This window comes from Dendrobates tinctorius, unplaced genomic scaffold (assembly GCF_039654945.1).
Source record: "Dendrobates tinctorius isolate UK_male_01 unplaced genomic scaffold, ASM3965494v1 ptg000214l, whole genome shotgun sequence".
Taxonomy (NCBI): domain Eukaryota; kingdom Metazoa; phylum Chordata; class Amphibia; order Anura; family Dendrobatidae; genus Dendrobates; species Dendrobates tinctorius.
This window is the reverse complement of record NW_027361881.1, coordinates 2,848,210-2,867,237: the sequence shown is the minus strand read 5'-3', so window position 1 is coordinate 2,867,237 and position 19,028 is coordinate 2,848,210. Positions and strand designations below refer to the sequence as shown.

The window sequence follows — 19,028 nt, the reverse complement described above, 5'->3', positions numbered from 1 at the left end:
ATGGGGGCAGTATTATAGTAGTTATATTCCTGTACATAGGGGCAGTATTATAGTAGTTATATTCTTGTACATAGGGAGCAGTATTATAGTAGTTATATTCTTGTACATAGGGGCAGTATTATAGTAGTTATATTCTTGTACATAGGAGCAGTATTATAGTAGTTATATTCTTGTACATAGGGGGCAGTATTTTAGTAGTTATATTCTTGTACATGGGGGCAGTATTATAGTAGTTATATTCCTGTACATAGGCGCAGTATTATAGTAGTTATATTCTTATACATAGGGGGCAGTATTATAGTAGTTATATTCTTGTACATAGGGGGCAGTATTATAGTAGTTATATTCTTGTACATAGGGGGCAGTATTATAGTAGTTATATTCTTGTACATAGGGGCAGTATTATAGTCGTTATATTCTTGTACATAGGGGCAGTATTATAGTTGTTATATTCTTGTACATAGGGGGCAGTATTATAGTCGTTATATTCTTGTACATAGGGGGCAGTATTATAGTAGTTATATTCTTGTACATAGGAGCAGTATTATAGTAGTTATATTCTTGTACATAGGGGCAGTATTATAGTAGTTATATTCTTGTACATAGGGGGCAGTATTATAGTCGTTATATTCTTATACATAGGGGCAGTATTATAGTCGTTATATTCTTGTACATAGGGGCAGTATTATAGTCGTTATATTCTTGTACATAGGGGCAGTATTATAGTAGTTATATTCTTGTACATAGGGGGCAGTATTATAGTAGTTATATTCTTGTACATAGGGGGCAGTATTATAGTAGTTATATTCTTGTACATAGGGGGCAGTATTATAGTAGTTATATTCTTGTACATAGGGGGCAGTATTATAGTAGTTATATTCTTGTACATAGGGGGCAGTATTATAGTAGTTATATTCTTGTACATAGGGGGCATTATTTTAGTAGTTATATTCTTGTACATGGGGGCAGTATTATAGTAGTTATATTCTTGTACATAGGGGGCAGTATTATAGTAGTGATATCCTTGTACATAGGGGCAGTATTATAGTAGTTATATTCTTGTACATAGGGGGCAGTATTATAGTAGTTATATTCTTGTACATAGGGGGCAGTATTATAGTAGTTATATTCTTGTACATAGGGGCAGTATTATAGTAGTTATATTCTTGTACATAGGGGCAGTATTATAGTCGTTATATTCTTGTACATAGGGGCAGTATTATAGTAGTTATATTCTTGTACATAGGGGGCAGTATTATAGTAGTTATATTCTTGTACATAGGGGGCAGTATTATAGTAGTTATATTCTTGTACATAGGGGGCAGTATTATAGTAGTTCTATTCTTGTACATAGGGGCAGTATTATAGTAGTTATATTCTTGTACATAGGGGCAGTATTATAGTCGTTATATTCTTGTACATAGGGGCAGTATTATAGTCGTTATATTCTTGTACATAGGGGCAGTATTATAGTAGCTATATTCTTGTACATAGGAGCAGTATTATAGTAGTTATATTCTTGTACATAGGAGCAGTATTATAGTAGGTATATTCTTGTACATAGGGGCAGTATTATAGTAGTTATATTCTTGTACATAGAGGGCAGTATTATAGTAGTTATATTATTGTACATAGGGGCAGTATTATAGTAGTTATATTCTTGTACATAGGGACAGTATTATAGTAGTTATATTCTTGTACATAGGGGGCAGTATTATAGTAGTTATATCCTTGTACATAGGGGGCAGTATTATAGTAGTTATATCCTTGTACATAGGGGGCAGTATTATAGTGGTTATATTCTAGTACTATGTAGCGTAATAATGGACGTTGTCTGGGGTGGGCTTTTATTTCCTGACTATACAGGGGTGTGACATTTGCACGGATGATGTCGGAGGTGTAAGATGTGGGTTCTCTAATGTTATACTCCAGTCGTGCTGTAGTGTATGTCTGCGGGGGACATGTAAGCTCCGCTGACCTTGTTATTATCCAGAGATTGTTACAAACACATTTTCCTTTCATGGTTTCAATTATCCTTTACAATTGCCAAGTTGTTATTATAATGTCACCTTGAAGGAAAACTCTGGAGGCTGCGGGGGACTCTGAGAAGGACGGGGTTCAGGAATACATGAACACACCTGCTCCCTCAGGTCTGTGACTTCCCCTTTAATAGTTATAATATTACAGATGCTAATGTTGCATAAAACGACATTCATCGGCTGTATGCAGTGACTGCACTGAAACAAGCGCAGCTGCAGTGTAAAGCATCGGGGTACATAATTAAAACAAGACTTTTATAGAAAACCAAGTTAGTTAAGATTATGTCAGGCTCCAATAATAAAAAAAATAGGCCCAAATGGAGCAAAGCTGGGGTGTAAAGCATGGACAAAGCAGCAGCCTGTGGACTGCAGTGCGAGTCCCATGCGGACGTTCCAGATTTGATACTATACACAGCTGAGTATTTGTTACAGCGTTTCCAGTCCAGAGAATAATGAGCAGAAAATCTCCCTCCTGTATGGAGTTTGTTACAATGTATCAGCGCAGGTAATGTATGAGCTGTAAGTCCAGGATATTTAGAGGATGGGATATTGTGGATACTATGTAACGAACCCTCAGCTGTGATATGGACACATGGAGCCTTATGCTGCAGCCCGGGCAGCTATACCCAGGCATGGAGAGAGCAGTCAGTGCCTCCTGCTCTAACGCTCCCATCCTCAGCCCGTCACCCTGCACCGTGAGGCCACGCGAGTCATCAGAGGCACAGTGATGACTCACACCAGCTCACGTGGCACAGAGAACCTCTGACAGGTGGGCGGCACAGAGTGGGTCTGTAGAGAAGCTCCGAGCGCAGAGGATGCTGCCCCTGCTGCAAGGTGATTCAGGAGGGCAGACGCGTGGCAGCGCAGAACCATGCTTTACTGGATTAGGAGGAGGGGAACTGGGTCAAGTGGAGGAATTCCCTCTCTCAGTCATCCCGGGTAATAAGCGACATGTACGTGAGGGCACACAGCAGAGGAAAGGGTCGGGGAAGGAAAAACGTCAGGTCACAGCTGCAGCCGCACCACTGCATGGAACGGAGAAAAAACGCCTGGAGCTGTCCGAACACAGCAGCCCGCGGAGCATTGGGCACAATGGTGCCACGTAAGCCGTGCCACGTAACTGCACCTTGCCTCCCCCGGGGGGCCATGCAGATATATTATGTGATCACTTTATGACCCAAGAACGCACATAAAGGACATGTACCAGGGGCCTCCACCTACCATTTATAATGCCAGTGTGTATGTAGATGGCAGCAGGGGCAGGACTGGGGGGCCAACGGCCTCCTCTGCACCACTATAGCTACACCCCTGGCATCGTCTGTATACTGGTATATACACACTGCGCCGTGAGACAGAACCAACATGAAAACTTCAGGGAACAATGTCCATTCTCTGCCTGGGGAGCTGCTGACGCCCCCCGTGGACAGAACCACAGCATTGGTAATTCACTGACCCAACAGAGCCACGTTCTTAGCTCCAGATATCGGTGATAATAAGGGGCGATGACATTATCATTACGGAGCCACAGTCACAATCTGACCAGCTGGAGATGGCTGATAACGGGGATATAGATGCATGCTCGAGTGCCGGGAGATCTGGGGGGCTGCAGGATGCAATGAGTGCACATCCGTATAATACACCACCATTCTAACACTCGTCGGGGGATGTCTATTGCCCCCCACCATTACACCCGTCTGGTAGGACGCCCCGTACTCACCTTGATGCTGCAATCTCGGCTTTCTGCTTGGCAATGTTACTCGCCCTCTCGGCTTGTTCCACGGCTCGGTCCACCTTCTCTCGGATCTTGCTGGCTCTGAGAGGGATCAGGTTCTTCCTCTTCCCACTCACCAGGACATTTTGCTTGTACTTCCCTTCCTCTTTCGTTCCATCGGGAAAAGTCATGCATCCGTACCCGTGCCGCTTATTATTGGCCCACTCCCCCTCGTACTTTAGACCGTCCGAGCGTTGACTTACTCCAAAACCAGAGCGCTTGTCGTGCTTCCATTCCCCCATGTAGACCTCAGTGGTGGTGGCATCGATGTCGTCCTCGATCACCGAGAGCTCGGTCTCGGCCTCGCCCAGGCTGATGGTGGAGTTGATGTCGCTGGCGGTGGAGCTCACAGTGCTCATGCCGGCTTCACTGCGGAACGAGCTCTGTTTGCTCCGCTGGCTGGCGAGGGAGCTTTTCGATTCGGACTTGCGGAGCTTCAGGCCGCTGAGGATGGACCTCCTGAAGATTCCCTTCTTCTTGTTCTTTAACATCTCGGCGTCACTGTGGGCCATCAGCACAAACCCCCCTCTAGAGACGGCCGGGCTGCCAGCCACCCCGCAGGAGGCATCCGGGTGCATGGCTGTCCCATTGGTATGCTCGCTGCGGAGCGAGTTTATAGAGGTCCGAAGGGGGGACCGGATGATGGCGGCCATTCCATAGGGGACGCTCTGGCGCACTCCGTAGCCCTGGCGTATTCCAGCTGCCCACTGACCTTGGTAAGTACCTGGAAGAGACACAGAAAAGCGGCTTAGGTTCTCATCATGTATCCACTTTATTAAGTAGGAAAAAATCTTTGTTTGAACTCATTTCCTTCAAGGATAAAAACCCCAAAGGCAACGCGGCTCTCTCATCTCCGAATCAATCACACAGAAATGAGAAGATAGCAACGGAAGAACAAGAACGCGACCGGACTGCGGCCATGGCTGAATCGTCAGAGGAGCCAGGAAATCACAAGGATACACAGCGCCAAACCCTCAGCATGATCCAGCCAGGCTGCCTGCAATCACCACTAGGGGGAGCTCACCATCTACAGATTTATACAGCCACCACTAGGGGGAGCTGAGAACATACAGATTCATACAGACACCATTAGGGGGAGCTCAGAACATACAGATTTATACAGCCACCACTAGGGGGAGCTCACTAACTACAGATTAATACAGCCACCACTAGGGGGAACTCAGAACATACAGATTTATACAGCCACCACTAGGTGGAGCTCACTAACTACAGATTCATACAGCCACCACTAGGGGGAGCTCACTACCTACAGATTTATACAGCCACAACTAGAGGGAGCTCACTGCATACAGATTTGTACAGTCATCACTAGAAGGAGCTCACTACACAGCTTTATACAGCCACCACTAGGGGGAGCTCACTACATACAGATTTATACATTCACCACTAGACAGAGCTCACTACATACAGATTTATACAGTCACCACTAAGGGAAGATTACAACATACACATTTACACAGCCACCACTAGAGGGAGCTCACTACATACACATTTACACAGCCACCTCTAGGGGGAGCTCAGAACATACAGATTATACAGCCATAACTAGAGGGAGCTCACTACATAAAAATTTCCAAATTACCGCAGGGCCGCCATCAGGGCATTACTGCCCTGACTGGCGTATGGGGCCTGCATCGGGCCCAGTCTCCTCTGCTCACCGGGCCCCTACCGGCACGCTAAACCGGGCCCTCGGCACTGCGACAGTTGATCGGTATTGACATGCGGGCCTGCGCCCGCACGTCAATAGTTAACAGCCGCCAGCCAATTGGAGGCTGGCAGCTGACATCAGCCGCAGCGCGCACCTCGTCGGCGTCTGACGTCATTGTCAGTCGCCGGCGAGTGCGCGCTTCAGCATGGAGAGACGGGGCGTCGCCGATGGAGCGCGACCAGGTAAGAAGAACTTGTGGGGTTTTTTTTTGTTTTATTTTTTTATTGAGAGCGGCGATCCGGGGGGCCCGGGGCAGATGGCAGAATGCTGGGACACGATGGGGGCAGAACCCTGGACCCGATGGGGGCAGAACGCTGGACACGATGGGGGCAGAATGTGATAATGAGACACAGGGGGCAGGATGAAAGACATGGGAGCAGTGGCAGATCTTAATAGGGGCGGATGGGGCGGTCGCCCCGGGCCCAAGGTTTTTTGCGGGCCCAGGGGCAGGGGCGGGCTGGGCCGGGTGTCAGAGAGGCAAATGCCCCCCGGGCCGCTCCCCCAGCACCTGTACAGTGCCGGCCGTGCCCTGTGACGCCGCCGGCAGCAGACAGCCGCCCGCGTCACATTCTATGAGGCCGGGGCCGGGAGCTGTGCACGGCCGTCACCTTGACGGCTGCTCAGCTCCGGCTCCCTCCGGCTGTACTTCCGGGTCAGATGTCGGGCGTGCGCAATGACGTCATCGTGCACGCGCCGACATGTCCCGGAGGATGCTGAAAGCAGAGGCGCTGCTGGGGAGCGAGCCGGCTCGGCTGTGAGGTAAGTATGGGGAAATTTTTTTTTTTTTTTTTTTTATTTATAAAATGAATTAAATGGGGGAGGGGGTGAGTGGGTGCTGTACACAATGAAGGGGGGGGTGACTGGGGGCTGTATATGATGAAGGGGGGTGAGTGGGGCTACACAGGATGAAGGGGGTTGAGTGGGGTTGTACAGGATGAAGGGGGGTGACTGGGGTTGTACAGGATGAAGGGGGGTGACTGGGGTTGTACAGGATGAAGGGGGGATGAGTGGGGGCTTCACAGGATGAAGGGGGGATGAGTGGGGGCTTCACATGATGAAGGGCGGTGAGTGGGGCTGCACAGGATGAAGGGGGGGTGAGTGGGGCTGAACATGATGAAGTGGGGGATAAGGGGGACTGCACATGATGAATTGGGGGTAAGGGGGACTGCACATGATGAATTGGGGGATAAGGGGGACTGCACATGATGAATTGGGGGTAAGGGGGACTGCACAAGATGAATTGGGGGTAAGGGGGACTGCACATGATGAATTGGGGGTAAGGGGGACTGCACAAGATGAATTGGGGGTAAGGGGGACTGCACATGATGAATTGGGGGTAAGGGGCACTGCACATGATGAATTGGGGGTAAGGGGCACTGCACATGAAGTGGGGGTAAGGGGGACTGCACATGATGTGGGGGTAAAATTAACTGCACATGATGATGGGGGAGTGGGGCTGCACATGAAGTTGGGGGGGAAGGGGACTGCACATGATGAAATGGAAGGGGGGATAAGGGGCTGCAAATGATGAAGCGGCACTGCAGATGAAGTGAGTGGGTGATAGGGGACTGCAATGGATGAAGTAAGGGGACTTCAAATTAAAGTGGGGACATTAAAGTGGATCCCCTATGGCCAGGATCACGTTGGGCGACTTTGTGCGTATTGGCCGTAGGCCTACAGCTTATGTGCAACGTCTTTTTAGGCCATGTCCACACGTGGTGGAATGGTGGCGGGTTTTCCGTATGGACCCGCAGCAAACCAAGAGCTGCGGTCCGTACGGCTGTCAATTCCCGCACGGGGACCGCAGCGCTCAGGTGGGAAGGGGGGTACAGGGGCCCAGCTTTTATGAACAGCCCCGGGCCCATAGTCCACTTAATCCGCCACTGCATGGGAGCATGATTGGAGACAGATCGTGCAGGATCATGGGGCAGGATGGAGAGATCATATGGGGCAGAATCGATACTCATGAGGGCGGGATGGGAGAACATATGGCTGAAGCCAGGAATGAGACACACGGGGGCCAGGATGGGGGATATTATTACCGTAGGGGCTAATTAAGGGATATCATTACTGCAGTGATGTATTTTAGTTTTTGAGTATACAGTTTTAAATGGGGAGGCGGTCCTGTTACTGTGTAGAGCGACACTGTCGCCTTTTTTTCTTCATGTGGTGTAATGTAGAAGTTGGGAAAAAATAAGTTATGTGTTCTGCAAGTGGAGCTCTAGATAACTGTGTTATTTCCTGCAGAGACGAGCCCTGGCTGGAAGACGTGATGGCGATCTGTGCTGGATGAAAGATGAAAATCAAAGACGAAGGACTTCACCTAGAGACGTCACTGGTGAGTCAGTGTGTTACCGATACACTGACACTACACATTGTATACTATATACAGAGGTCCTGTGTATAATGTCACCAGTGATCACTGTGTTACCTGTACATTATATACAGAGCTCCTGTGTATATAATGTCATTGATCACGGTAAAACCTGTACACAGACACTGCATACCAAGTACAGATCTCCTATGTATAATGGCACTTATGGTGATAGTGTCGTGTTTTTTTTATTACTGATCAGTATTATAGTATTCAGTCACTATGTGGTGGTAATATGTGGTCTGGTCATGGTGTAGCGGTATTTGTTCTTTGTATGTGGTATTATAGGTCACTATGTGGTGGTAATATGTGGTCTGGTCATGGTGTAGCGTTATTTGTTCTTTGTATGTGGTATTATAGGTCACTATGTGGTGGTAATATGTGGTCTGGTCATGGTGTAGCGGTATTTGTTCTTTGTATGTGGTATTATAGGTCACTATGTGGTGGTAATATGTGGTCTGGTCATGGTGTAGCATTATTTGTTCCTTGTTTGTGATATTATTGGACATTTTAAAAATTGAAAAATAAAAAAATACCCAAATTGTATTGCATATTTTAACAAATATTTAATAGGTTACAGTAGAGTAGAGCTCGGCCAAAAGTGTCTACCGTGTTATGGTGGCAGCTTAAAAATTCTTTTGGCCAAAACAAAAGCTGCCGGCTATATGTGTGATCTGGTGATGGCAACTGTTAATGTGTGATAGGTGAGAAGTCAAGTTTTTCCAAGAGAGAGCGGAGGGACTGTGGACAGTTTGAGGGATGGAGGCGGGGCTGGGGTGGAGCTTAAGCGGAGTCTCAAGAGGGCCCCCAAAATTTTGCCAGTATGGGGCCCCGAAATTCCTAGCGGCAGCACTGAATTACCGTAAACAGTTTGCATTAGGGGGAAGTACCCTGCATACAGATATATACACACCTTTCAATTAATCCATTATTGTGAATACACAGATCTTCCCAAGATGGTGACTGCAGACAGGATCTTATCTTGTATCTCTGTATACAGGGAGCTCCCCCTAATGGTGGCTGCAGACAGGATCTTATGTATTTGTATACAGGGAGCTCCCCCTAGTGGTGGCTGCAGACAGGATCTCATCATGTATCTCTGTATACAGGGAGCTCCCCCTAGTGTTGGCTGCAGACAGAATCTTATCATGTATCTCTGTATACAGGGAGCTCCCCCTAGTGGTGGCTGCAGACAGGATCTCATCATGTATCTCTGTATACAGGGAGCTCCCCCTAGTGTTGGCTGCAGACAGGATCTTATAATGTATCTCTGTATACAGGGCGCTCCCCCTAGTGGTGGCTGCAGACAGGATCTTATCATGTATCTCTGTATACAGGGAGCTCCCCCTAGTGGTGGCTGCAGACAGGATCTCATCATGTATCTCTGTATACAGGGAGCTCCCCCCTAGTGGTGGCTGCAGACAGAATCTTATGTATCTCTGTACACAGGGAGCTCCCCCTAGTGGTGAATGCAGACAGGATCTTATCATGCATCTCTGTATACAGGGAGCTCCCCCTAGTGGTGGCTGCAGACAGGATCTTATGTATCTCTGTATACAAAGAGGTCCCCCAATGGTGGCTGCAGACAGGGTCTTACCATGTATCTCTGTATACAGGTAGCTCCCCTAGTGGTGTCTGCAGACAATTGCATCATGATGCTTTTCATGTCCAGAACTTCAAGCTCTGTATGAGACAAACCAAAATTTGTACTATTTTCCAATTTTAGACATTGGAGCCATTTTGAAACATTGCAACAATACAACAATAAAGCCCATAAATGACATGCATCGATCTTACAAGAAAATTAAGAACAGAACGCAACTCTAGGATACAACTTGATCCTGAAGAATCCTTGTTTTTCCTAACTACATGGAGATGAAAGTGACAGGACAAGACCATAGGAATAAACATAGATCCAGATGTGGCGGCAGCTCGGCTGAGACTTGTAGCAATGCAAACACTTCTTCTAAGTACTCGGGAGCGGCTGCAGTTGCGGCTGTATGTGCAGACAGTTCCCCACATCCCATCCCGGAGGCCTCATCTTAATTTGCACATCAAACTTGTCACAAGATTCCTTTCTGCGGATGAACAGGTGTCGGGAACAGAGAAGCTGCATCTGAAGAGCATGACCAGAGTGTATGCAGAAATGGGGGGGAAGAGACCCTGATCAGAGGTCCTTGAGTCACCCGCTAATGTCACACAGCTAAAACTTCTGTCCTCATATGCATCACTACTGTGTGAGGGAGAAGGGGGCATCACTACAATCTGGGGGCACAAAAGGGGTCATCACTACTGTGTGAGGGAGAAGGGGGCATCACTACAATCTGGGGGCACAAAAGGGGTCATCACTACTGTGTGAGGGAGAAGGGGGCATCACTACAATCTGGGGGCACAAAAGGGGTCATCACTACTGTGTGAGGGAGAAGGGGGCATCACTACAATCTGGGGGCACAAAAGGGGTCATCACTACTGTGTGAGGGAGAAGGGGGCATCACTACAATCTGGGGGCACAAAAGGGGTCATCACTACTGTGTGAGGGAGAAGGGGGCATCACTACAATCTGGGGGCACAAAAGGGGTCATCACTACTGTGTGAGGGAGAAGGGGGCATCACTACAATCTGGGGGCACAAAAGGGGTCATCACTACTGTGTGAGGGAGAAGGGGGCATCACTACAATCTGGGGGCACAAAAGGGGTCATCACTACTGTGTGAGGGAGAAGGGGGCATCACTACAATCTGGGGGCACAAAAGGGGTCATCACTACTGTGTGAGGGAGAAGGGGGCATCACTACAATCTGGGGGCACAAAAGGGGTCATCACTACTGTGTGAGGGAGAAGGGGGCATCACTACAATCTGGGGGCACAAAAGGGGTCATCACTACTGTGTGAGGAAGAAGGGGGCATCACTACAATCTGGGGGCACAAAAGGGGTCATCACTACTGTGTGAGGGAGAAGGGGGCATCACTACAATCTGGGGGCACAAAAGGGGTCATCAATACTGGGTGGGGGCACCAAGACTGTGTGGAGGCATCACTATTGTAAGGGAGGCAATACAATGGAATCATTAGCATGTGAGGGAAACTAACAGGGCATCACCTCTGGGGGTACCAAGTCAGCCAGCAATTCTGGGCGGGCTAAAAGAAATAAAAATAAAAAGGGTGTCATCACGACAATCTGGGGGCTCAAAATGGGTCATTATTTGGGGAGCTAACAGAAGCAATACTACAGGGTGGGGGCATCACTATTGTGTGCTAGCACTCAAGGTGCACCACTATTTGGTCACTAAGGGGCATCACAGCTGTGTGGGCAGCAGGGGGGCTCCTCACTGTGCGGATGCACTAATAGGTCATTCTTACCGCATAAGGGGCAATATATATATATATATATATATATATATATATATATATATATATATATATATATATATATATATATATTTCCTTCCCTAATCTCTATGAGGGCATGAGTACTAAAGTGGCACTAGAATCATAGAATGGTAGAGTTGGAAGGGACCTCATGGGCCATTTGGTCCAACCCCCTGCTCTAAGTAGGATTCACTAAATCATCCCAGACAGATGTCTGTCCAGCCTCTGTTTGAAGACTTCTATTGAAGGAGAACTCACCACCTCTCGTGGCAGCCTGTTCCGCTAGGAGTGGTCCGTGGCTTATGGGCACACTAGGCCTACTTGTATTTGTAACCTCTGGACTAAACCTCCCATGGAGCTGGGAAATAATCTCTCCGATATGGATTGCCCTCAATTCTAGCTACACCCGAGTTGTGTGATAACGACCATGTAGCTTACCCAGGTCTGCCAGTATGTACAGGGGAGAGGGGGGGTTGGGAGGACACGTGTGGTCATCCAGCAAAAAAATATTGCCCCCTGCAAGATGACCTGTCGGTGGTCTACGTCTATCCGACTGCAGTCATTGAAACACAAGTGGCTCATAAATCATCCTTGCCCAGGGATCCTCCAGTTTGGGGTCAGTTCCTGCATTGGGGGCCATATTCTTGTCTTTTACAGGTGACTCAAGGGGATTTTGTTTCGACGTTTGGAGTCACGTTATAAAGGAACTACAAGAGCGTGGATAGAATGCGGCTCAGCCCCAGAGAATAGACAAGACGCCGAACACAGGATGAAGCTCCAGAGAATCAGAGGTTTGTTCCTGCCTCAGATTCCTGAAATGATCTGCACCCGGCACCGGTGAAGCGCAGGAGACAGTCCACAGAAATCAGCATCATCGGGGGCAGATGCACTAGAGATGGCGGGTCTGCAGATTGATGCCCCCACAATCTGCGGCACAGGCCGCCTGTCACCCCCCCACCTGTGATCCGCGTCCATTAATCATTATTTTCACCAGTAAGTCGCAGAGGCACGTTCCCCGCTAACGCTTACCCAGACAAATGCCGATCCCAAGGGGAAGCCAGCAATCTACGCAGCACAGCCCGGATCCATCCCACATCACAGGCCGCAGAGCTGCACGCTCAATACTATCCTCCAAGAGACATTTTCCTTACTTGACAATTGTGAGTCACACATTTAACGCCTTGTGTGTCCCGTAATAGCAAAAGTGTGAGGAGTGAACACTCCGGAGATCACGCTCCGCAATATTTATATCCTGCATTATGCAAAAAGTCACTGGAAGCTGAATATAAAGACGGTGCAGTCACCTGCCGGGGGGGCGGAGGGGGAGGCGCACTCCCCTGCCGGAGGGGGAGGCGCACTCCCCTGCCGGAGGGGGAGGCGCACTCCCCTGCCGGAGGGGGAGGCGCACTCACCTGCCGGAGGGGGAGGCGCACTCACCTGCCGGAGGGGGAGGCGCACTCACCTGCCGGAGGGGGAGGCGCACTCACCTGCCGGAGGGGGAGGCGCACTCACCTGCCGGAGGGGGAGGCGCACTCACCTGCCGAGGGCAAAGGGGGAGGCGCACTCACCTGCCGAGGGCAAAGGGGGAGGCGCACTCACCTGCCGAGGGCAAAGGGGGAGGCGCACTCACCTGCCGAGGGCAAAGGGGGAAGCGCAGTCACCTGCCGAGGGCAAAGGGGGAGGCGCACTCACCTGCCGAGGGCAAAGGGGGAGGCGCACTCACCTGCCGAGGGCAAAGGGGGAGGCGCACTCACCTGCCGAGGGCAAAGGGGGAAGCGCAGTCACCTGCCGAGGGCAAAGGGGGAGGCGCAGTCACCTGCCGAGGGCAAAGGGGGAAGCGCACTCACCTGCCGAGGGCAAAGGGGGAAGCGCAGTCACCTGCCGAGGGCAAAGGGGGAAGCGCAGTCACCTGCCGAGGGCAAAGGGGGAAGCGCAGTCACCTGCCGAGGGCAAAGGGGGAAGCGCAGTCACCTGCCGAGGGCAAAGGGGGAAGCGCAGTCACCTGCCGAGGGCAAAGGGGGAAGCGCAGTCACCTGCCGAGGGCAAAGGGGGAAGCGCAGTCACCTGCCGAGGGCAAAGGGGGAAGCGCAGTCACCTGCCGAGGGCAAAGGGGGAAGCGCAGTCACCTGCCGAGGGCAAAGGGGGAAGCGCAGTCACCTGCCGAGGGCAAAGGGGGAAGCGCAGTCACCTGCCGAGGGCAAAGGGGGAAGCGCAGTCACCTGCCGAGGGCAAAGGGGGAAGCGCAGTCACCTGCCGAGGGCAAAGGGGGAAGCGCAGTCACCTGCCGAGGGCAAAGGGGGAAGCGCAGTCACCTGCCGAGGGCAAAGGGGGAAGCGCAGTCACCTGCCGAGGGCAAAGGGGGAAGCGCAGTCACCTGCCGAGGGCAAAGGGGGAAGCGCAGTCACCTGCCGAGGGCAAAGGGGGAAGCGCAGTCACCTGCCGAGGGCAAAGGGGGAAGCGCAGTCACCTGCCGAGGGCAAAGGGGGAAGCGCAGTCACCTGCCGAGGGCAAAGGGGGAAGCGCAGTCACCTGCCGAGGGCAAAGGGGGAAGCGCAGTCACCTGCCGAGGGCAAAGGGGGAAGCGCAGTCACCTGCCGAGGGCAAAGGGGGAAGCGCAGTCACCTGCCGAGGGCAAAGGGGGAAGCGCAGTCACCTGCCGAGGGCAAAGGGGGAAGCGCAGTCACCTGCCGAGGGCAAAGGGGGAAGCGCAGTCACCTGCCGAGGGCAAAGGGGGAAGCGCAGTCACCTGCCGAGGGCAAAGGGGGAAGCGCAGTCACCTGCCGAGGGCAAAGGGGGAAGCGCAGTCACCTGCCGAGGGCAAAGGGGGAAGCGCAGTCACCTGCCGAGGGCAAAGGGGGAAGCGCAGTCACCTGCCGAGGGCAAAGGGGGAAGCGCAGTCACCTGCCGAGGGCAAAGGGGGAAGCGCAGTCACCTGCCGAGGGCAAAGGGGGAAGCGCAGTCACCTGCCGAGGGCAAAGGGGGAAGCGCAGTCACCTGCCGAGGGCAAAGGGGGAAGCGCAGTCACCTGCCGAGGGCAAAGGGGGAAGCGCAGTCACCTGCCGAGGGCAAAGGGGGAAGCGCAGTCACCTGCCGAGGGCAAAGGGGGAAGCGCAGTCACCTGCCGAGGGCAAAGGGGGAAGCGCAGTCACCTGCCGAGGGCAAAGGGGGAAGCGCAGTCACCTGCCGAGGGCAAAGGGGGAAGCGCAGTCACCTGCCGAGGGCAAAGGGGGAAGCGCAGTCACCTGCCGAGGGCAAAGGGGGAAGCGCAGTCACCTGCCGAGGGCAAAGGGGGAAGCGCAGTCACCTGCCGAGGGCAAAGGGGGAAGCGCAGTCACCTGCCGAGGGCAAAGGGGGAAGCGCAGTCACCTGCCGAGGGCAAAGGGGGAAGCGCAGTCACCTGCCGAGGGCAAAGGGGGAAGCGCAGTCACCTGCCGAGGGCAAAGGGGGAAGCGCAGTCACCTGCCGAGGGCAAAGGGGGAAGCGCAGTCACCTGCCGAGGGCAAAGGGGGAAGCGCAGTCACCTGCCGAGGGCAAAGGGGGAAGCGCAGTCACCTGCCGAGGGCAAAGGGGGAAGCGCAGTCACCTGCCGAGGGCAAAGGGGGAAGCGCAGTCACCTGCCGAGGGCAAAGGGGGAAGCGCAGTCACCTGCCGAGGGCAAAGGGGGAAGCGCAGTCACCTGCCGAGGGCAAAGGGGGAAGCGCAGTCACCTGCCGAGGGCAAAGGGGGAAGCGCAGTCACCTGCCGAGGGCAAAGGGGGAAGCGCAGTCACCTGCCGAGGGCAAAGGGGGAAGCGCAGTCACCTGCCGAGGGCAAAGGGGGAAGCGCAGTCACCTGCCGAGGGCAAAGGGGGAAGCGCAGTCACCTGCCGAGGGCAAAGGGGGAAGCGCAGTCACCTGCCGAGGGCAAAGGGGGAAGCGCAGTCACCTGCCGAGGGCAAAGGGGGAAGCGCAGTCACCTGCCGAGGGCAAAGGGGGAAGCGCAGTCACCTGCCGGGGGCGGAGGGGGAAGCGCAGTCACCTGCCGGGGGCGGAGGGGGAAGCGCAGTCACCTGCCGGGGGCGGAGGGGGAAGTGCAGTCACCAGCACAGGAAGATGGAAGAGCAGTGCAATCACCTGCATGGGAAGGTGGGGGGACAGTGCAAATCACTTAACGCCTTGTGTGTCCCGTAATAGCACAAGTGTGAGGAGTGAACACTCCGGAGATCACGCTCCGCAATATTTATATCCTGCATTATGCAAAAAGTCACTGGAAGCTGAATATAAAGACGGCGCAGTCACCTGCCGGGGGGGGCGGAGGGGGAGGCGCACTCACCTGCCGGGGGGGGGGGGCGGAGGGGGAGGCGCACTCACCTGCCGGGGGGGCGGAGGGGGAGGCGCACTCACCTGCCGGGGGGGGGCGGAGGGGGAGGCGCACTCACCTGCCGGGGGGGGCGGAGGGGGAGGCGCACTCACCTGCCGGGGGGGGGCGGAGGGGGAGGCGCACTCACCTGCCGGGGGGGGCGGAGGGGGAGGCGCACTCACCTGCCGGGGGGGGCGGAGGGGGAGGCGCACTCACCTGCCGGGGGGGGGCGGAGGGGGAGGCGCACTCACCTGCCGGGGGGGGGGGCGGAGGGGGAGGCGCACTCACCTGCCGGGGGGGGGGGGCGGAGGGGGAGGCGCACTCACCTGCCGGGGGGGGGGGGCGGAGGGGGAGGCGCACTCACCTGCCGGGGGGGGGGGGGCGGAGGGGGAGGCGCACTCACCTGCCGGAGGGGGGGGGCGGAGGGGGAGGCGCACTCACCTGCCGGGGGGGGGGGCGGAGGGGGAGGCGCACTCACCTGCCGGAGGGGGGGGGCGGAGGGGGAGGCGCACTCACCTGCCGGAGGGGGGGGCGGAGGGGGAGGCGCACTCACCTGCCGGAGGGGGGGGGGCGGAGGGGGAGGCGCACTCACCTGCCGGAGGGGGGGGGGCGGAGGGGGAGGCGCACTCACCTGCCGGAGGGGGGAGGCGGAGGGGGAGGCGCACTCACCTGCCGGGGGGGGGGCGGAGGGGGAGGCGCACTCACCTGCCGGGGGGGGGCGGAGGGGGAGGCGCACTCACCTGCCGGGGGGGGGCGGAGGGGGAGGCGCACTCACCTGCCGGGGGGGGGGGCGGAGGGGGAGGCGCACTCACCTGCCGGGGGGGGGGCGGAGGGGGAGGCGCACTCACCTGCCGGGGGGGCGGAGGGTGAGGCGCACTCACCTGCCGGGGGGGGGGGGGAGGGGGAGGCGCACTCACCTGCCGGGGGGGGGGGGAGGGGGAGGCGCACTCACCTGCCGGGGGGGGGGGGAGGCGCACTCACCTGCCGGGGGGGGGGGGAGGCGCACTCACCTGCCGGGGGGGGGGGAGGCGCACTCACCTGCCGGGGGGGGGGGAGGCGCACTCACCTGCCGGGGAGGGGGGCGGAGGGGGAGGCGCACTCACCTGCCGGGGGGCGGAGGGGGAGGCGCACTCACCTGCCGGGGGGCGGAGGGGGAGGCGCACTCACCTGCCGGGGGGCGGAGGGGGAGGCGCACTCACCTGCCGGGGGGCGGAGGGGGAGGCGCACTCACCTGCCGGGGGGCGGAGGGGGAGGCGCACTCACCTGCCGGGGGGCGGAGGGGGAGGCGCACTCACCTGCCGGGGGGCGGAGGGGGAGGCGCACTCACCTGCCGGGGGGCGGAGGGGGAGGCGCACTCACCTGCCGGGGGGCGGAGGGGGAGGCGCACTCACCTGCCGGGGGGCGGAGGGGGAGGCGCACTCACCTGCCGGGGGGCGGAGGGGGAGGCGCACTCACCTGCCGGGGGGCGGAGGGGGAGGCGCACTCACCTGCCGGGGGGCGGAGGGGGAGGCGCACTCACCTGCCGGGGGGCGGAGGGGGAGGCGCACTCACCTGCCGGGGGGCGGAGGGGGAGGCGCACTCACCTGCCGGGGGGCGGAGGGGGAGGCGCACTCACCTGCCGGGGGGCGGAGGGGGAGGCGCACTCACCTGCCGGGGGGCGGAGGGGGAGGCGCACTCACCTGCCGGGGGGCGGAGGGGGAGGCGCACTCACCTGCCGGGGGGCGGAGGGGGAGGCGCACTCACCTGCCGGAGGGGGAAGCACAGTCACCTGCCGGAGGCAAAGGGGGAAGCGCAGTCACCTGCCTGGGGCAAAGGGGGAAGCGCAGTCACCTGCCTGGGGCAAAGGGGGAAGCGCAGTCACCTGCCTGGGGCAAAGGGGGAAGCGCAGTCACTTGCCGGGGGGCAAAGGGGGAAGCGCAGTCACCTGCCGGGGGGCAAAGGGGGAAGCGCAGTCACCTGCCGGGGGCAAAGGGGGAAGCGCAGTCACCTGTCAGGGGCAAAGGGGGAAGCACAGTCACCTGTCGGGGGCAAAGGGGGAAGCGCAGTCACCTACCGGGGGCGGAGGGGGAAGCGCAGTCACCTGCTGGGGGCGGAGGGGGATGCGCAGTCACCTGCCGGGGGCGGAGGAGGAAGTGCAGTCACCAGCACGGGAAGATGGAAGAGCAGTGCAATCACCTGCATGGGAAGGTGGGGGGACAGTGTAAATCACCTGCACGGGTGCAGAGCAGGAAGTGGAATCACCAGCACAAAAAGGTGGGGGGACAGTGCAATCACCTGCCGGTGGCAGAGAGGTAAAGTGCAATCACCAGCAGGGTCATTCCATGGTAACTTACATTACAACACAGTTGGTAACTTACGTTACAACAAGTTTACGACTCATATGAAGTAATGGTATTGTAAGTAACCATCAGCTATGTAACGTAAGTTACTACATTGTGTTGTAACGTAAGTTACCAAGTAACACTTTTGTATTAAACTTGTACTGTTGAAAAATCAAACTGTGTTCAAGTCTATTGAGAATAGTTTAATGTACAATATACATTCACTCATTTTTGTGCCTGCCTTCAAAGAACAGTGTGTAGCCATTATTAACTCAGTTTTTGGCTTGTGCATGTAACGTAAGTTACCATGGAATGACCCAGCATAGGAAGATGGGGGAGCAGTGCAATCACCAGTACAGGAAGGTGGGGGGCAGGCTGTACAATCGCCTGGCGGGTGGAGGGTAGTGTGCAATCTCCTGCGGAGGGAAGGAGAGGGGCAGTAAAATCACCTGTGGGATGAGGACTGTGCAACCACCTAGATGGGAAGATGAGGGAGGCAGTGCAATCACGGGGATAGGGAAGGGGCAATGCAATCATATCTTGGGAAGAGCAGTGAAATTATCTGTCGGCGGGTGGGGAGGGGGCAGTGCAGTGATTATTCGGAATCTGGTGCGTTTTTCTGGGTTCTTCTTCGCACAGTGAAGATCTCCACCATAACATGAGCACGTCACACTTTACTGGAACAGTTTCCCCCAATGTCCCTACCGCACTGACTCACTGCGCACTCATTGTGCTCAAATTCAGCAGTAGATGAGTAAATCAGGTCACTGACTGTCTTTTTAAAAATTTTTTTTAGTTATTTTTCATTTTTTTTTTAAACAGCTAAAACAGAATTTTTACATTTGGAGCAGTCAGATTGTGAAACCACAGAATACAGGTGCGATTAACACATTCCCTCACAGCTATTATCAATGTCTGGTGAATGGAGACGTCATCACAGGAGATTTCTGAGTGTAGCGCCCCACAACAGCCACCGGGGGCATCACATGTCCCCTGTATTAAGGTGAGACCACGAGTTACGGCGCTCCCAGCAGTCTACACTGAAATGACACCAAGGAGGAAAGGTGGTGAATAATTACGACCCCAGGA

At 54.7% G+C, this 19,028-nt stretch overlaps 1 protein-coding gene across 1 annotated transcript in view; it reads right to left on the bottom strand.

Moving 5' to 3' along the window:
* The window catches only part of JPH3 (junctophilin 3), a 103,755-nt gene that overhangs the window by 56,584 nt on the left and 28,143 nt on the right, over positions 1 to 19,028 (bottom strand). The window contains exon 2 of the mRNA XM_073554918.1: positions 3,757 to 4,534. Within this exon, the coding sequence (XP_073411019.1) occupies positions 3,757 to 4,534 (778 nt within the window). The remainder of the gene's footprint in view (positions 1 to 3,756; positions 4,535 to 19,028) is intronic.